At 37.4% G+C, this 14,997-nt stretch overlaps 1 protein-coding gene across 1 annotated transcript; it reads left to right on the top strand.

The window, feature by feature from the left end:
• Window positions 1–133: 133 nt before the first annotated feature.
• LOC310634889 (transmembrane protease serine 12-like) lies at window positions 134–14,892 on the top strand (the record flags this gene model as incomplete). The annotated part of the gene is made up of 6 exons (XM_083353427.1): window positions 134–269; window positions 985–1,186; window positions 4,398–4,642; window positions 7,985–8,127; window positions 11,107–11,274; window positions 14,761–14,892. 6 exons carry the CDS (start codon window positions 134–136, stop codon window positions 14,890–14,892), a joined length of 1,026 nt encoding a protein of 341 aa, XP_083209553.1.
• Between the last annotated feature and the right edge of the window lie 105 nt (window positions 14,893–14,997).

The following is a 14,997-nucleotide window of genomic DNA, read 5'->3' as shown; positions in this document are numbered from 1 at the left end:
CGCCATCGCCCTCGATTTGCACCAGGGAAGCGCCTTGGCGAGGGACGCCCCGCGAGGCTGACGAGGAAAAGCGTCGCTCACGCGCCCTGCCACCTGAGCCTCGACGGCCCGCGCCTGAGGGGGAAAACGCGCGATGTCGGCTGCCATTTTGTTTGCTGGACGGACGATGAGCCGCAACTTTGCCGCCGCCGCCTTTTCCTTTTGGGCTTTGCTTGTGCTGTTCAGGGAAGCCGCGCCCCAAACCCTGTCCTTCCTAAATCTGACCGACGGTGAGCCTGGCCTCGCTCCGTCCTCGCAGGGCGTCGAGCTCGGCCGTTGATCGCCAACGTGCTGCTTCGCACGGGGTAGCCTAACAGATCGAGCTTGAGGGGAAAAACCGTCACCGGAGCGCGCGGGAACGCGAGGGCCCGACAAGGAGGCGTCCGCCGAGCTACCCTGCTGCCGTTTATGCAACAGCGGTGGCTGTCGAAAGACCCATCACGATTGCATAAATAGGGGCGAAAGTGGGGGTGCTTCAGGCGTTTGCTCTCGGGACGAAAAATAATTGGGAATTACTATAACTTTGTCTGTGCAAAGTTGTATTCGTTCCCTACGATCTTTGTCGATGTTGCAGCAACTAAGTTGCGGGCGTGTGATTCACTCCCTCTTCTTTACTTTTGAAATGAGCGAAGTTAATATAGTTAACCTTGGCGTGGCTACTGCCGTTTTCACCCTCTTAGTTCTGGTGTATTTTTTCTTGCACAACACACTGAACCATAAATTAACTAGAGAGACCGACTTTGTACAGGTAGGCTAAGGTAAAATTGACTAATAAATATATGGTCTATTCATACAACCTAAATAGGAGTGATTCAGTTCCTCAAATCTTTCACTCTTTTTTCGTCTTTCTTGTAGAATGTGGTTTGTAAACTAACTGCTTAAAATATATGTTGCTAATTGAATGCTATTTCTTAGATGACTTACCTATTTTTCTTTGATTTCTAGACTGTGGAACAAGGCCTCTTATGAAAACTACAGCAACAGGAATTCGAATTGTAGGTGGACATGATGCTATGCTAGGAGCATGGCCTTGGCAAATTAGTCTTCAAGTTTATGCAATTGGTCTAGGATATGTCCATGTATGTGGTGGATCTTTAATTAATACAATCATAGTGTTGACAGCAGCCCACTGCATTAAAATATCAGAGTATGTACCTTTCCATTCTAATACTTTTCTTTAATTGGGTGTAATAAATCTACTGCCCAAAGAAGTACTGACTAAATATATAATTATATATCAAAAATTGAGATTTAACATGCCTTTCGTAACTAAACAGAATTGAGTTTTGAAGCAGGTGTAGCTTCATACTACTTGTCAAGGATTTAATAAAGAAGAATATTTGTCAAGGATCATCACACAGAGATAGAATGTAGGGAGGAATTTTTGGTGCTTTCAACATTTGTTTAATTATTTGCCTGAAGCTTTTTCATATCCAATCCAACTCTGCTGGACAGCACTGAAAGGAGAAATCTGCTTGCTCAGGCCATGAGGTCATCAAGCAAACATTTGTTACATAGAAGCCAAAAATGCCTACTGGAAGCTGAATCACTAATGTTCCTCCTTCACTGTTACAAGTTAGAGATGGCAAATATGTACTAAGATTAGTAGCCTTTGTTAGTTTGATTCCTTTTGAATTTGTCCATTCTCTTTTTTAAAATAATCTAAATCAGTGACTGTCACCTTCTGTTAAGTAATCACCTCCTCACAAGGAAGTATATGTATATGTCCTAACTGCTTGTACACCCACTCCAAGCCGTCTCTTCTTGCCTTCCCACCCTCTTGTATCTTCTATAGCAGCCACATGCCTGCCAGCCTTTGATTGTTGGAAATTAACAGGAAGTTGTTAGGAGGTGCTCACTTAACGACCCAGAATATTCACCTCACAATGGCATTGGGGACTGTAGGTATTTCTGTCCAATGCAGTCACATTATGTTACAGTTTATGATCTCATCACTTAACTATGGAAATTCTAGTTCCAATTTCCATTGTAACTTGAGTACTACTTGTGTTATATTTCTACTATTGTGTGGTTTACCATTCCTACAAAACAAACGGTGAAATCTCACGTTTCCTGTCAACACATTTGCAATTATATTCGTAAAAATATTTTTGTCTAGCCTTTTATGCCTCATACCCTTTCCGCCACACTACCTGTTTTCTTTTCCATTTACTCTCTCTAGCCTCATCCTTCAATCTGTTAAGACTACATGTGAACTGAGATTATAGAGAATTAATTACACCTGCCAACAAGTCTCTAGGGGAGTGCTACACTGAGCTCCAGCTCCTCCCTTTGCTGCTAAATTTCTCCTCATGTCTAAATAATACTTTGCTGTTCTTTGTGTATTGTCTTATTTCCCAACATCAAATATTTATGTTTCAATTAGCTGCCATCTTATGAATCCCAAATGTTAAAGGTTCTCATTGTATTCTCATAAAGAGTATGAATTCTTTAAACATTACAGATGGTTCTCTATTAATTCTTCATGAAATATATATGTTTATTGTTTAATTTGTTCTTTGAGAGCCTAGAAACAATTTTATCTTCCTTGTTGAAATACTTGAGAGGAACCCCCCCTTTATATCTAATTCCTTTTAATAATGGCAGGGCTAGTATCTTGAAATATAACACTTGATTTCCATTTCAGTTTATCTTTCTTAGTCCATTTGCTGAGTATTCTTTTTCCATCTGATTTTTTTACAAATATATTATCTCTTGGCTTTTGCAGTTGATTGAACCTAAGAGAAGTGTCTCTATTGTCACATTGCATATGAAAGCTTTAAATCTGATCATTTAAGTTTTAAATATCCAGTTAAATTAGCCCTTTCTGCATTTCCCCTAATTCCTATTAATTCTCAGAAAACATCATATGTTATAATTCTCTACTAGCCAAATCTAGTTTAGTGTCAGTAACATTTTCTGGACTTTTCCAATAACTAAACTCATTTTCCATAATGACAGCATATAGTGTGCTAGGTATTTGGAGATTTTCAAAACTTGAGAAGACAAATCTTTTAGTTTTTTTATTAATTTGTTCAAACATACTTTGCAAATCCTTTCAAATCTAAATGTCTCATTTATCCAATTTTTGTTTAAGTTGCTTAATTGTATTTCCTATTAAATTATCCTCAAGGTTTTTTGAGCATCACTCAGCCTTCAGACCATTGACAGGGATTTTTCATTCTCATCTCTGTTTTACTGCCAGAGAGAGATGTTGTTTGAATCTCCTTAGTAATCTATGTAAGACTTAATTCTTTGCCATTTCAGGGGTTACCTTTCTTAGACATCTTTTTACTGTTAATATGGCCAAAGTCAGATATTAATAAAACATAAATGACAAAAATTATCAAGAAACCTGGGCTGTGAGAAAAAATATAGGCTCGCCATGCTCTTTTCCACTCACTTCCCCGCCATTGTTTTCCAAATCGGAGGGGTGGATTGATACATGCCTACATATGTAATTATTTTTCAACTAGCTGAAGGATGCAAGTGGTAACAGTTGTTTCAGCATTGGAGAATCAGAGTTAGAAGGTCAACTAAACCAAGCCCCCATTGAGTGCAAAAGCCACTACTGTAGACCATCTTTGTTGGATAATCATCTGGCTTCTGTTTGAAGATCTCTAAAAAACAGATCTTTTCCCTGATAACCTCAGCTTATTTTTCCTCTGGGTATCTAGACATCTTTAAAACTGCCTTTTGGTGAGCCAACGTTATTAAAATAGAGTTCAAAGACACTTTTGATCTTAAAAATGTATTACAGGTTCTTTACTTTGCAACATATTAGCCTATAATTAAACATTTAATATATTAGAAAGGACACTATTTTGGAAACTAGCATTACTTGTAAAATACCTGTGACACTTACAGAAACTGATTAATTCTGGTCTGGGGCTGTATTAATGATTTGATTAGTTTCGATACAGACGCTGAATAAAATTGAAACTATTAGTAAAAACAGAACATTTTAAGAAGTTTGTAAGAGTGATGTACTTACTTGTAGACTTTAAAAAGGGCTTAGATTGGAAAATGCTTTGATTGGCTATAAGTAATGCTGAGTATATGCTATCACCAGAGAGATCTATATAGATTTCCTATAAGCATCTAAGCAGTTATTGTGGGAAGCAGGATACTCAATTGGGTGGAGTGATAGTTGAGAAAGAATATTTTTTTTATTGATAAAATTCTGTTATTTTCTGCAATGATCCTTGTTTTAGCCACATAATCCAATTTTAATCAGGATCTGTACTTAATGATTTATTGTTTACTGAGAATGGAATAAAAATGATTTCCATGTCATAGAAGTTATGAAATAGCAATGTAATAATAATAATCCATATAAAAGTTTTGTTCTGTCCTAGGAACCCAGCCATTTGGAGGGTTGTAATTGGCTTGCATAATCTTAATGATAATTCTCATACAATAAAACGTCGGATTAAAGCTATCAATATACATCCTAATTATATGAGAGACACATATGACAATGATATTGCCTTGATAACACTAGTCAGATCTATCAAATTCAATGACTATGCTCGTCCGATCTGCTTACCTGCCACAAATCTTTTGACAAGTCAACAGTATCCATGTTACATATCTGGATGGGGTAAAACAAAGGAAAAAGGTATTTTTCTATTATTATTTCTGTGACATTTATATACAGACAATGTACAAACATCAAATTAAAAATTACTGTGCAACAAAAACTAAACAGGGTAAAAAGTTGTTAAAATGAGACAACACACCATAAACATCTCACTTTAGGATCCAGAGGGTTATTGAAATTTAGAACTTTAATTTAAATTTAATTTAATTTAAAATTTAGAACAATTACATAACAAAACCCATTGCAATGAGGACCAAATGCACAAGCTGTCAGTGAGTGATGGATGGTGAGCAATTGGCCCAACTCCTTTTATACCTTAAAACCACAAACGTTTTACAACAGTAATCAGTTATCTTGCAGTAAGACTACTTTCGGTTCTTGTTCCAACCACAGCTTTCCCACATAACTCTTACGTGTTATTGCACAAATCAGATACTAGTACAAAAACAGTTCCATAATTCTCATTTAAGTTTCTGTGTTCTAAATAGATAAAGAAATATGCAAGTTTGCAAAAGTGCAGTGTTGTGCAAAAAGCCACAGCTCTGATTACAAATATTATTACAGCAGGCAGAAGGCCTCAACTAAATCAATACACTTGATAATGTTATTATTCATCAAGGAGTTTTTTAGCAGATAACAATAACTTTCAATAAAATTATTTTTCTCACACAACCATACAATAAAAGTAAACATGTCACTATATTCGTCACAGTTGTTTTGGTTCTCTTTTAAAGTGTTAAGAATATTAAATTTCTGGCAAATGTTTTGCTGTTGCTATTCACTATTCGTGACATTTCACATGTTTATAAGAAAACTAGGTTTAATTTATAGTTCAGAGAATGCTGAAAATCTTGGATAGTGAAATTAGGTTTTCACAAATATAGGACACAGGAAGACTATTTTTATTTTGGCACTGGGCCTCTATCTGAGAAGTCTTGAATCTGCATTTATATGAAGGAAGCTAAATATGTAGAAGCAATTCTTTTCATCTTCCCTTCCCCCAAATGTTGAACAAGGTAACCTTCAGTCATTGGTGGGATTCAAATATATGAACGACTGGTTCCCTGTGCTGATGCTGCTTCCGGAAGTCCATTCTGGGCCTGGGCAGTAAAAAATTAGGTACCCGTTCTGCTGAAGTGGTGCAAACTGGCTGAATCCCACCACTGCCTTCAGTACAGAGAAAGGGCAGAAAGGAGCTCTATTAATAGCAGATTGCATCTGCCTCTGCGTGAACTAAAAAGTCCCCTTCAATTTAAGTTTTAACTCATGTGATGTACAAATACAATCATGCAGCTTTTTTTGTAGCAGTAGAGCAGTAGTTTGCCATTGCCTGTTTTTTAGGCCAGCACTATATGTACTACTGGTAGTCCTTGGTTAATTTGTTCAGCAACTGGTTGAAGTTGAAGTTAAAATGGCACTGAACAAGTGATAATTACAACTGGTTTTAAAGTTTCTGGCTGTCCCAGCACCCCATACTCATGTGATTGCAATCTGAATGTTCGGGAACTAGCTTACACTTATGAGGGTTGCAACTGTTCACCCATCATTATCTCTTCCACCCAGGAGCAGCCAGTTACCTGTATGGCAGCCTGCTTGTAAGCTGTCTGGGTCTTGCACCTTCCTGCTAGCTTCCCCACTAACTGGTTTTTGGAAGCTGGCAGGAAATTACAAGGAGTCAAAATTACATATTGACTTAATGATCCATGATCCTGGCTTAACAGCTGCAAGAGGAACTGAAGAGATTGCTGTCTCTAAATGATATGGTCATGTGCTGTCACACTTTACAACAGGATTGCTTAATGATGGAAATTCTGGGCCCAATTGCCTTTGTAACTTTAGAACTATAGTATCTATATACCAAACTGGCTGTCATTAGGTTAACTAGTGCTGCCATCTACTCGAGTGCTCTGTGAATTACAGCTTACCTAATTCAATGTCCTCTTGTATAGGCTTTTGAAATAGATAATATGATGGGAGCTTCAGCAAATGACAGTATGTGGATCACAATGTCTGAGCTCAGAAGCTTAAAAAGATACTCAAATGGGAGATTTTCAAATACTAGTGCTGTAGGCTAGTGTGGGAAATCAAAAGATGTCTTAAGAAGAAGGAAGTAGGAAACCACTTTTGTACTGTTGCCAAGAAAATTGTGTGGACATCAGGAGTCAAACTCAAAGGCTTTAGATAGACATGGTGAGGTTAGTTGCGTGAACTTGCATTGAAACCAAATTGATACCCTAACTGTACTCTTTAAAATATGAAATGGTTCTTACATGTTAAGTTTTCTAGGCTGTGAGCTCTTCCCTTTCAGTTCATTATAGGGATCAGTAGCAGCTCTTATTACTGTTAGATGAGGTCACTTTTGGCTGTCCAAACTACATTTAGTTCTGCTCCTGACCTTACTAATTAGCTTTGAGCAACCTGAACAGATTTCTTATCCACAAAGCATTTGCTTTTTTAATCTTACAAGCTAAAAGGATTGCGTATTTAGAATGTTGGTGAATCTGGCTACTTGTATTTTCCAGCATTTGAAACTAAAAAAACTATCAAAAGATTTCACTAGGGTTTAGCCTGCTAAAGATTAAACATAAGATCCATTACACAAAATACCTTCAGCACCAAGAACAGCACACTTCAATGTCTTTATAATTTGCAGCATTTCTCTTAAAATGACAATGAAGCAAATGTAGTATGATGTAGCTAAATTAACAGTTCTAAACATTTTATTTCATTACACTCTTTCCCCTGCAACAAATAAACATACTTGGTCATAATTAGTCTACTTTTGTTAACTCTATCACTGTGTTGGGTATGTTCACTGCCTTGAATTTTTTGAAAAAAATAAAGGCAGGAGACGAATGAATAAATATACTTAATGCCATAATTACAAAAATAACATCTTTTAAAAATCTAGCCTAAAGCACTGGGGAGTAATTTGGCCCTGATTTTATTGATTCCTGTTTCATCCTTGTTGAACTCAGCCATGCTGACTGTACAAATAAGATTGAGCACAAAAATGAATTCATAAATTAAATCCTACACCATTACAAACTAACCACAAAAGGACAATTAAGCCTTTAAGATGTAACAATGAGAATAGAAATAAAATAACAAAAATCTCAACAGCACTTACTGTTCTGTATAATCTTGAGTCCTAAGTTGGATGCCAAACAAAATTAGACACAACTCCAAAATACTAGAATGAATCTTGAAGATTATTTTGATCAGGAGTATGCTTTTTGGAGTGTTAAGTATAATGTAAGCTTGGTAGAATATATCAGAAAGGCTTAATTCTCTTAAGTAATGACTGATTTGTTTCACAATGTCATGATATATGTTTTACAGGTGAAAACAACTTAATATTACAAGAAGCTCAAGTAGATATTATTTCACAAAATATGTGTAATAAACCCAGCTGGTATGCTGGAACAATTACATTGAATATGGTCTGTGCTGGCTTTCCAGCTGGAGGTATTGATAGCTGCCAGGTAAAAAGAATTTTAGTTTAGATTATGTTGGCAAAGCTTGTTGTGCAGATGCTTGGAGAATATAGTTTAATTACTCTTTATCACATATTATTACAATTTACCTATAGCCTGCTATTTCGTTACTGCATATTTCTTTACTATCTACAGTAGGCTCCTGATTTGGAACAGATTTTCTGACAGTCATTTTCTCAAAGAGTTCAGATCAGTTTCAGAAGGGAAACAGATCTTACCCTCATGCTAGCAATCTAAAAAATATACAAATGAAGGGAAGATGAGACTGATGTATTATTCAAAGTGGAAAGAATATGCTAGTGTTTAGACACCGTTCAGGAAGACTATACTTTCATTTTTTGAGTTCTCCCTTGAATAGTAGTTTGTGATACTTATTCCTTTGGCTAACGCAGGGGTGTCACACTCAATTTCATTGAGGGCCACATCAGCATTGCAGTTGCCCTCAGGGGGCCAGGTAGGTGTGGCCTGGGTGGGCGTGGCCTACTGGGTGGGCATGGCTAAAGTGTGTATGGCCTACTGGGTGGGCGTGGCCAGCTCTACATCGTTCGCATCAAGGGTGCCTATGGGGGTCTGGGCAGGAGTGGGACAGATCTGAGGGTCTCTGGCAGGAGGAGGGTCTCTGGGCCAGGGCCAAAGCAGTGGGGGCCGTTCCCTCACTGTTTCCAGGATGGCTTCGCGGGCCACATGAAACCAGTTTGCGGGCCGAATCCGGCCCCCGGGCCTTGTGTTTGACATGTCTGGGCTAACGGATGGGGGCAAAATTATTTTTGTTGATGAATGGGATTAGAATAAGCTACCGTTCTGTTTTTCTGTCCCAGGAAAGAACCACTGAATTCTTAATGCGATAAAGTGGCCAAGCAAGTTCCCAGTTCTCATTCTTTTCCTATCTGAAGTAAATATCTAAGTTGGGACCCCTCCAACCATAATAGAAACCTATGATCAAAATTACCTGGATATATTTCAGAGTAGCCATAAAAGAAATGTTTTTCTGGAGGTGCAGTATTCAGCAGAGATATGATACAGACAAAACCTAGATTTTTAAAAAATAATTAGGAATTATAATCATGGTTATTTTTCTTCCACTTATGCTATATTCTACAGTTCTTACAGTACAAAATTGAAAAATGAGAATAATTCTCCTCTCAGGGAAAATGTAAAAGACAATTAACTCAGCCAACTGACTTGCAGAAAAAAAATGAAGGCACTGAGAAGTCATTTTCATATTATGCCAAGAAAATACATGGATGTAATAGTGATGATGATGATGTTGGAAGGGATCTTGGAAGTTATCTAGTCCAACCCCCTGCTCAGGCAGGAAACCCTATACCATTACAGACAAATGGCTGTCCAGTCTCTTCTTAAAAACTTCCAGTGTTGGAGCATTCACAGCTTCTGGAGGCAGATTGTTCCATTGGTTAATTGTTCTAACTGTCAGGAAGTTTCTCCTTAGTTCTAGGCTGCTTCTCTCCTTGATTAGTTTCCATCCGTTGCTTCTTGTCCTGCCTTCAGGCGCTTTGGAGAATAGCTTGACTCCCTCTTCTTTGTGGCAGCCCCTGAGATATTGGAACACTGCTATTATGTCACCCCTTGCCCTTCTCTTCATTAAACTAAAGGTAAAGGTAAAGGTTCCCCCGCACATGCGTGCTAGTCGTTTCCGTCTCTAGGGGACGGTGCTCATCTCCGTTTCAAAGCCGAAGAGCCAGCGCTTGTCCGAGGATGTCTCCGTGGTCATGTGGCCAGCATGACTAGACGCCAAAGGCGCACAGAACGCTGTTACCTTCCCACCATAGTGGTCCCTATTTTTCTACTTGCATTTTTTATGTGCTTTCGAACTGCTAGGTTGGCAGAAGCTGGGACGAGTAACAGGCGCTCACTCTGTTACGTGGCACTCGGGATTCGACCCACCAAACTGCCGACCTTCTGATCGACAAGCTCAGCGTCGTAACACATACCCAATTCCAGCAACCATTCCTTATATGTTTTAGCCTCTAGTCGCCTAATCATCTTTGTTGCTGTTCTCTGTACTCTTTGTCCATGTAAGTCAGAGGTTCCAAACCAGGGTTGCTCACACTCCCTGGGGGTGCGAGACAATATTCCAGGGGGTGCCAAAACTTAGGTTTAGAAGTTTCAAAAGTTTCAAATTATATGCATAATTTGTTATTTCATACTTTTGTAAGGGGTGCGAGAATATATAAGAAGCATTCTAGGGGTGGGAGCCGCTGATGTAAGTCATCGGGGTGGATGAATTAAAAGTGAATTGATATAAGAAGACGACTATCCTGAAAGATTAGTAAAGTCAAAATGCTATTTGGAACTCCTAAAAATCCTGAATTTTCTAAGTCTACTATATTGTTACAATTTCATTTTGTCAGCATTATCAGTTACTGAAAAATGAACCTAGAAACTGACTTAATATCTTAACATAACTTGCTTACCTGCCAGGATATGATTTGCTTTTTCAAGATCAATCAAATAAACCCCAACTTTGCACTACGTGAAACAATACTTATGGTTTGACTTAATTAATTCCTTAAAAATTGCTGCTTTTACAGCATAGTAGCAAACTTTATAGGAAAATTAGAATTTATTTTGTTTCCGTTCTGTATATTTAGACTACTTACCTGTCTCCAAAATAGACAATTTGAAAATAAAGGGTAAGGTGATTTGTCTTCATTAGCCACGTATAAAATGCTTTCTTATGATAGCTAAAACTGGATGATAGATTACGTACTCCTAGATACATAGTTTGATTTTTGGGCAAGCCTACTGAGCAGGTAGCTGATTTTCCAAGAAATTATATCTAATTGGCCTACTTTGTGTATTACCAAACTATAGTAAGATTGCTTGGGTTTTCCAGATTTATTTTTCCTAGAAAATTTTCTTTTTTCCCCTAGTATTTTCTTTTGATAATTGATATCTGTTGCTTCCTAAAACTTAAAAACATATTATTGGCTTTTCCTGTTCCAGGGAGACAGCGGTGGTCCTCTTTCATGCTACCTTCCAACTACTACAAAGTTTTATTTGATAGGAATTACCAGCTTTGGCTATGGCTGTGGTCGCCCAAGACATCCAGGAGTTTATGTCAGGACAATTAATTATATAAGTTGGATAAACAATTATTTACAGAGTAAAATTGTAACTGTGGAACTTCATTGCCTCTTGAACTTTTTAATTGTATGGTGGACAGTCTTCCATATTCTGTAAAATGGCAGTTTCTTTCCATTGTATGCAGTAAATTTGTATTGCTCTTTAAATGTATTTGTTTTTTCTTGGAAACAATACCATTATCAAAAATTGCTTTTTAAAAATGCCCATATAATTTAAATCTGCCTTCCATCATATTTACATTTGGTCTATGTTTAATATCTTTCCAAAAACACTAAAATATGAAAATGAAGTCAGTTCTTAAATAAACATTATAACAATCATATACATGATTAGTGAATTTTAAACAAATGTACCCTAAATTTATATTTTTCATTGTGAAGGATAAATTATGTTTGTAAAAAGATACTAGATAATTAAGAGTATTTTCAAATAAAGTATTCTGAAGTTATTTGGATACTCCACTGTATTTCTTTTAAACCCTATAGAGTATTTCTTTGGAAAAAATCATGAAGATGTAAAAATTGAATTTTTTTAGACATGAATCTCCCACAAACATGTGATTTTAGCTTTGGATTTGAAATATGAAAAAGTGTGATCAATAACAATTGCTGGGTCTGTTTATTCTGCAAGATAAACTTTATATATTTCCTAACAACTGTATAAATGATTCAAATATATGCATTAAAATATAGATGTTTTCTATACAAAAAAAATCCCTCTTTGAGGCAGATAGGTGGTTTAAAAAAGTGAAATATAAATAAATATGCATGTGAATAAAATGGGTACAACCTAGAGGCTTAAATAAACAGTCTTTTTGAGTGCGGCAATTTAATTTTTTGATAAATATGCAAAATAATTAAAAACAAACTTGCTGATATGTGGAATTATCAACAATTCTCCAGATAATTGAAATGGTACTTGGAGATCACATACCGCAGACATTATCATGGGAAGGGACAAGAACACAGCTGTCTTAAATGTATACCAAGCAAGTTGATGCAGGGTTGTGATCTTAACCTGATATAACACTTTTGATACCAAAAATGGGGCACATAGGAGAAACATGAATGTATAGGAGGGTAAACAAATGAGAAGACTGAGTAAAGGGGGAGAGAGTGAAAAATAAACCAAAGTCATAAAATGTGAAAATATTTAAATCATTCTTTGCTATTACGTTTTAAGGCACATTTTGACTTTGTCAATATATTGCATGTTATGTGCCTTCTAGCTGGTGGGGTATAGGCAAAAGTATCTTGGCTTGCAGATTAGGTTTTGGACCTCTACTAGCTTGGAAAGAACAATGTGAGGATGCTTGGATAAAATTGGAGTGTCCATGGGCTCAAGCATTCCTTTCCTGTTAATATTACTGGAAACTCTTAAGGAGGGAAAATAGTGAAACACTGTCCTTTGTCTAACCCTTGTAGGTAATTCAAAAGAATATCATAATTGAAAGTAGCTATGGTTAAGAGCTAGCATCTGTTCGCTTTGTTATATGAATTAAATATGAGAAAAAAATAAGTTGAATGCAGTAAATGTACCACAATGCACCCACGGTCATTGCAATGTGACTATATGCTGAGGTGCACAGAACACTGTTAACCTTCCCACTGAAATGGTACCTATTTATCTTGCATTTGCATGTTTTCAAGCTGCAAACCGTTTTATCTATGCCTAGCATCAATTGCTTATTACTGAGCATCAATTGCTTATTACTGTATAGTCAGTTAAATATAAAAACCTTCTGGTCTTTAGGCTCAATGTGATCTAAAAACAACTTGCAGGACCTTTCCTTTAGAAGAGATTACTATTACTATTACTATTACTAGCCTGTCAGAGCAATTTCAAATCACAAATCTTAGTCTGCCATTTGTTACCTGGAATTTTAGGGTTCATTATCAATGTTTTAAAAGGTGATATTAACATTTTTAACATTGCAGTCTAGGCCTCTTTACTAATTTCAGAAAAACATGTTCCTTTTCTTCTTAGCCAAAGCTGTTTCTTTTGGTATAGGAGAACTTGTCTTTTCAGCAATAAACAATAGTATATTCTCAAAGTCCTTGAACACAGAAGTTTTAGGAAAATACACTGGCAGTTGAGAAAGAAAGTAATGCAATCCATAAATTTGCCACTACTGGAATGTAATCTAGAATCAATGTTTTATTGTTCAAGTATCACACATAATACCTTTCATTTTTTATTGCTTGCTTTCTGAAATACCACATATGCTGAATGTATAATTTCTTCCTGTACCTTATACAAACATTTGACTCTTCAATAAATGCTTTTTGTTTTGTCTTAATTACTTAGTGTTCTTTTTCTTTTGGGTAGGCAAAGAAGCTCTTTTGCAACAGTAAATGTTTCTAAAATTCAGGGATCAGACCGAACTTGGAGTGCCAGAATTTCGTAGCAACACATGGTGTAACATTTTTGTCTGTCATACCATTCAAACAACGAATATGTTTTGCATCCAAAGGATGGTGATTTGCATGGGAGTCGATCCCTTCAGCCCATGCTTGCTGGGAAATATCATACTTTGGGCTGGGGGAAAAAAACACCGAAACGGAATGAGCTTACCGGCCTCTTATATGTGATTCTAATATATTTTCTCCTGATAATACATTGGCAGTATTTCTTCTGCCCCTCTCCTATGATGACCGTAACCATGTCAAGATTGCTGCACCATGAAGTGGCACGTTCTCGCTAATCGGACATCGAAGAGTAGCCTGATAATTTAAAAAGTTTTTATTTTCTATTTAGTGATTAAATTTGTTTCATTTATGTATTAAATTTGTTTGCAGCCATCTGGCCTCAAGGTGGCTCTGCGACCCCCATTTCTTTGAAAGGTAACCAGCTGGAGTCTGCCAGTCAGAATCAGACTAGACAAGGGGCCTGTTATGGTAGTGAAGAGGGCCTTCACGCACCCCCACCCCGATTCAGCCAGCGATTATTTCAATCGGGCGGTTCGGTGACCGGTTATTATTTCTGAATAATACTTTATTCTTTTCACCCAGAAGCCTTTTCTAGGTAAGATGCCAAATACCTTAAGCACCATAATGATGCGCAGGTGAGTTAGTGTTAGCTGGTGGGTGGTGAGTTTTCTGAGGTGCACAGTTCTTACTTTCATTAGATTTAGACCATATTCTTAGCAGCATAAGGACAAAATGAAGAATGTGGTAAGAGGCTGAAGGGAGTAAGTTTGGGAAAAAGTAAATTCTTCTTTCTCTTTCAACTAGAGAAAATTTCATGAAAACCTGCAGTTAATCTTATAAAACTGCTTATTCACAGGGGTTACATTCCATTCATGTAAAGTGGAAATGCTTTGAAAAGGTTAACCATACTATTTAGGCAAATGAAGTTAAAATATACACAGATAATACAGAACCCAAGAAATACTTATTTGGGTCTAGGATATATACATGAGGAAGCTCTTCCCAACACAAACCATAATGGATCTCACAAGGGCAGCCTCAAAAATGCTTGAAAATCTAAATGCGCCCCCCATTTCTTTAAAAGGTAACTAGCTGGTCTGCCAGGCAGAATCAGACTAGACAAGGGGTCCGTTATGGTAGTGAAGAGGGCCTTCACGCACCCCCACCCCGATTCAGCCAGCGGTTATTTCAGTGGGGCGGTTCGGTGACCGGTTGAAGGCAAGCCGTCGCCTTCGCCCTCAACTTGCAACAGGGAAGCCCCTTGGCGAGGGACGCCCCGCGAGGCTGACGAGGAAAAGCGTCGCTCACGCGCCCTGCCACC

Source organism: Vipera ursinii, assembly GCF_947247035.1.
Source record: "Vipera ursinii genome assembly, chromosome: 2".
NCBI classification, from domain to species: domain Eukaryota; kingdom Metazoa; phylum Chordata; class Lepidosauria; order Squamata; family Viperidae; genus Vipera; species Vipera ursinii.
The sequence above is the reverse complement of the archived record's forward strand: the minus strand, read 5'-3'. Positions and strand labels throughout refer to the sequence as shown.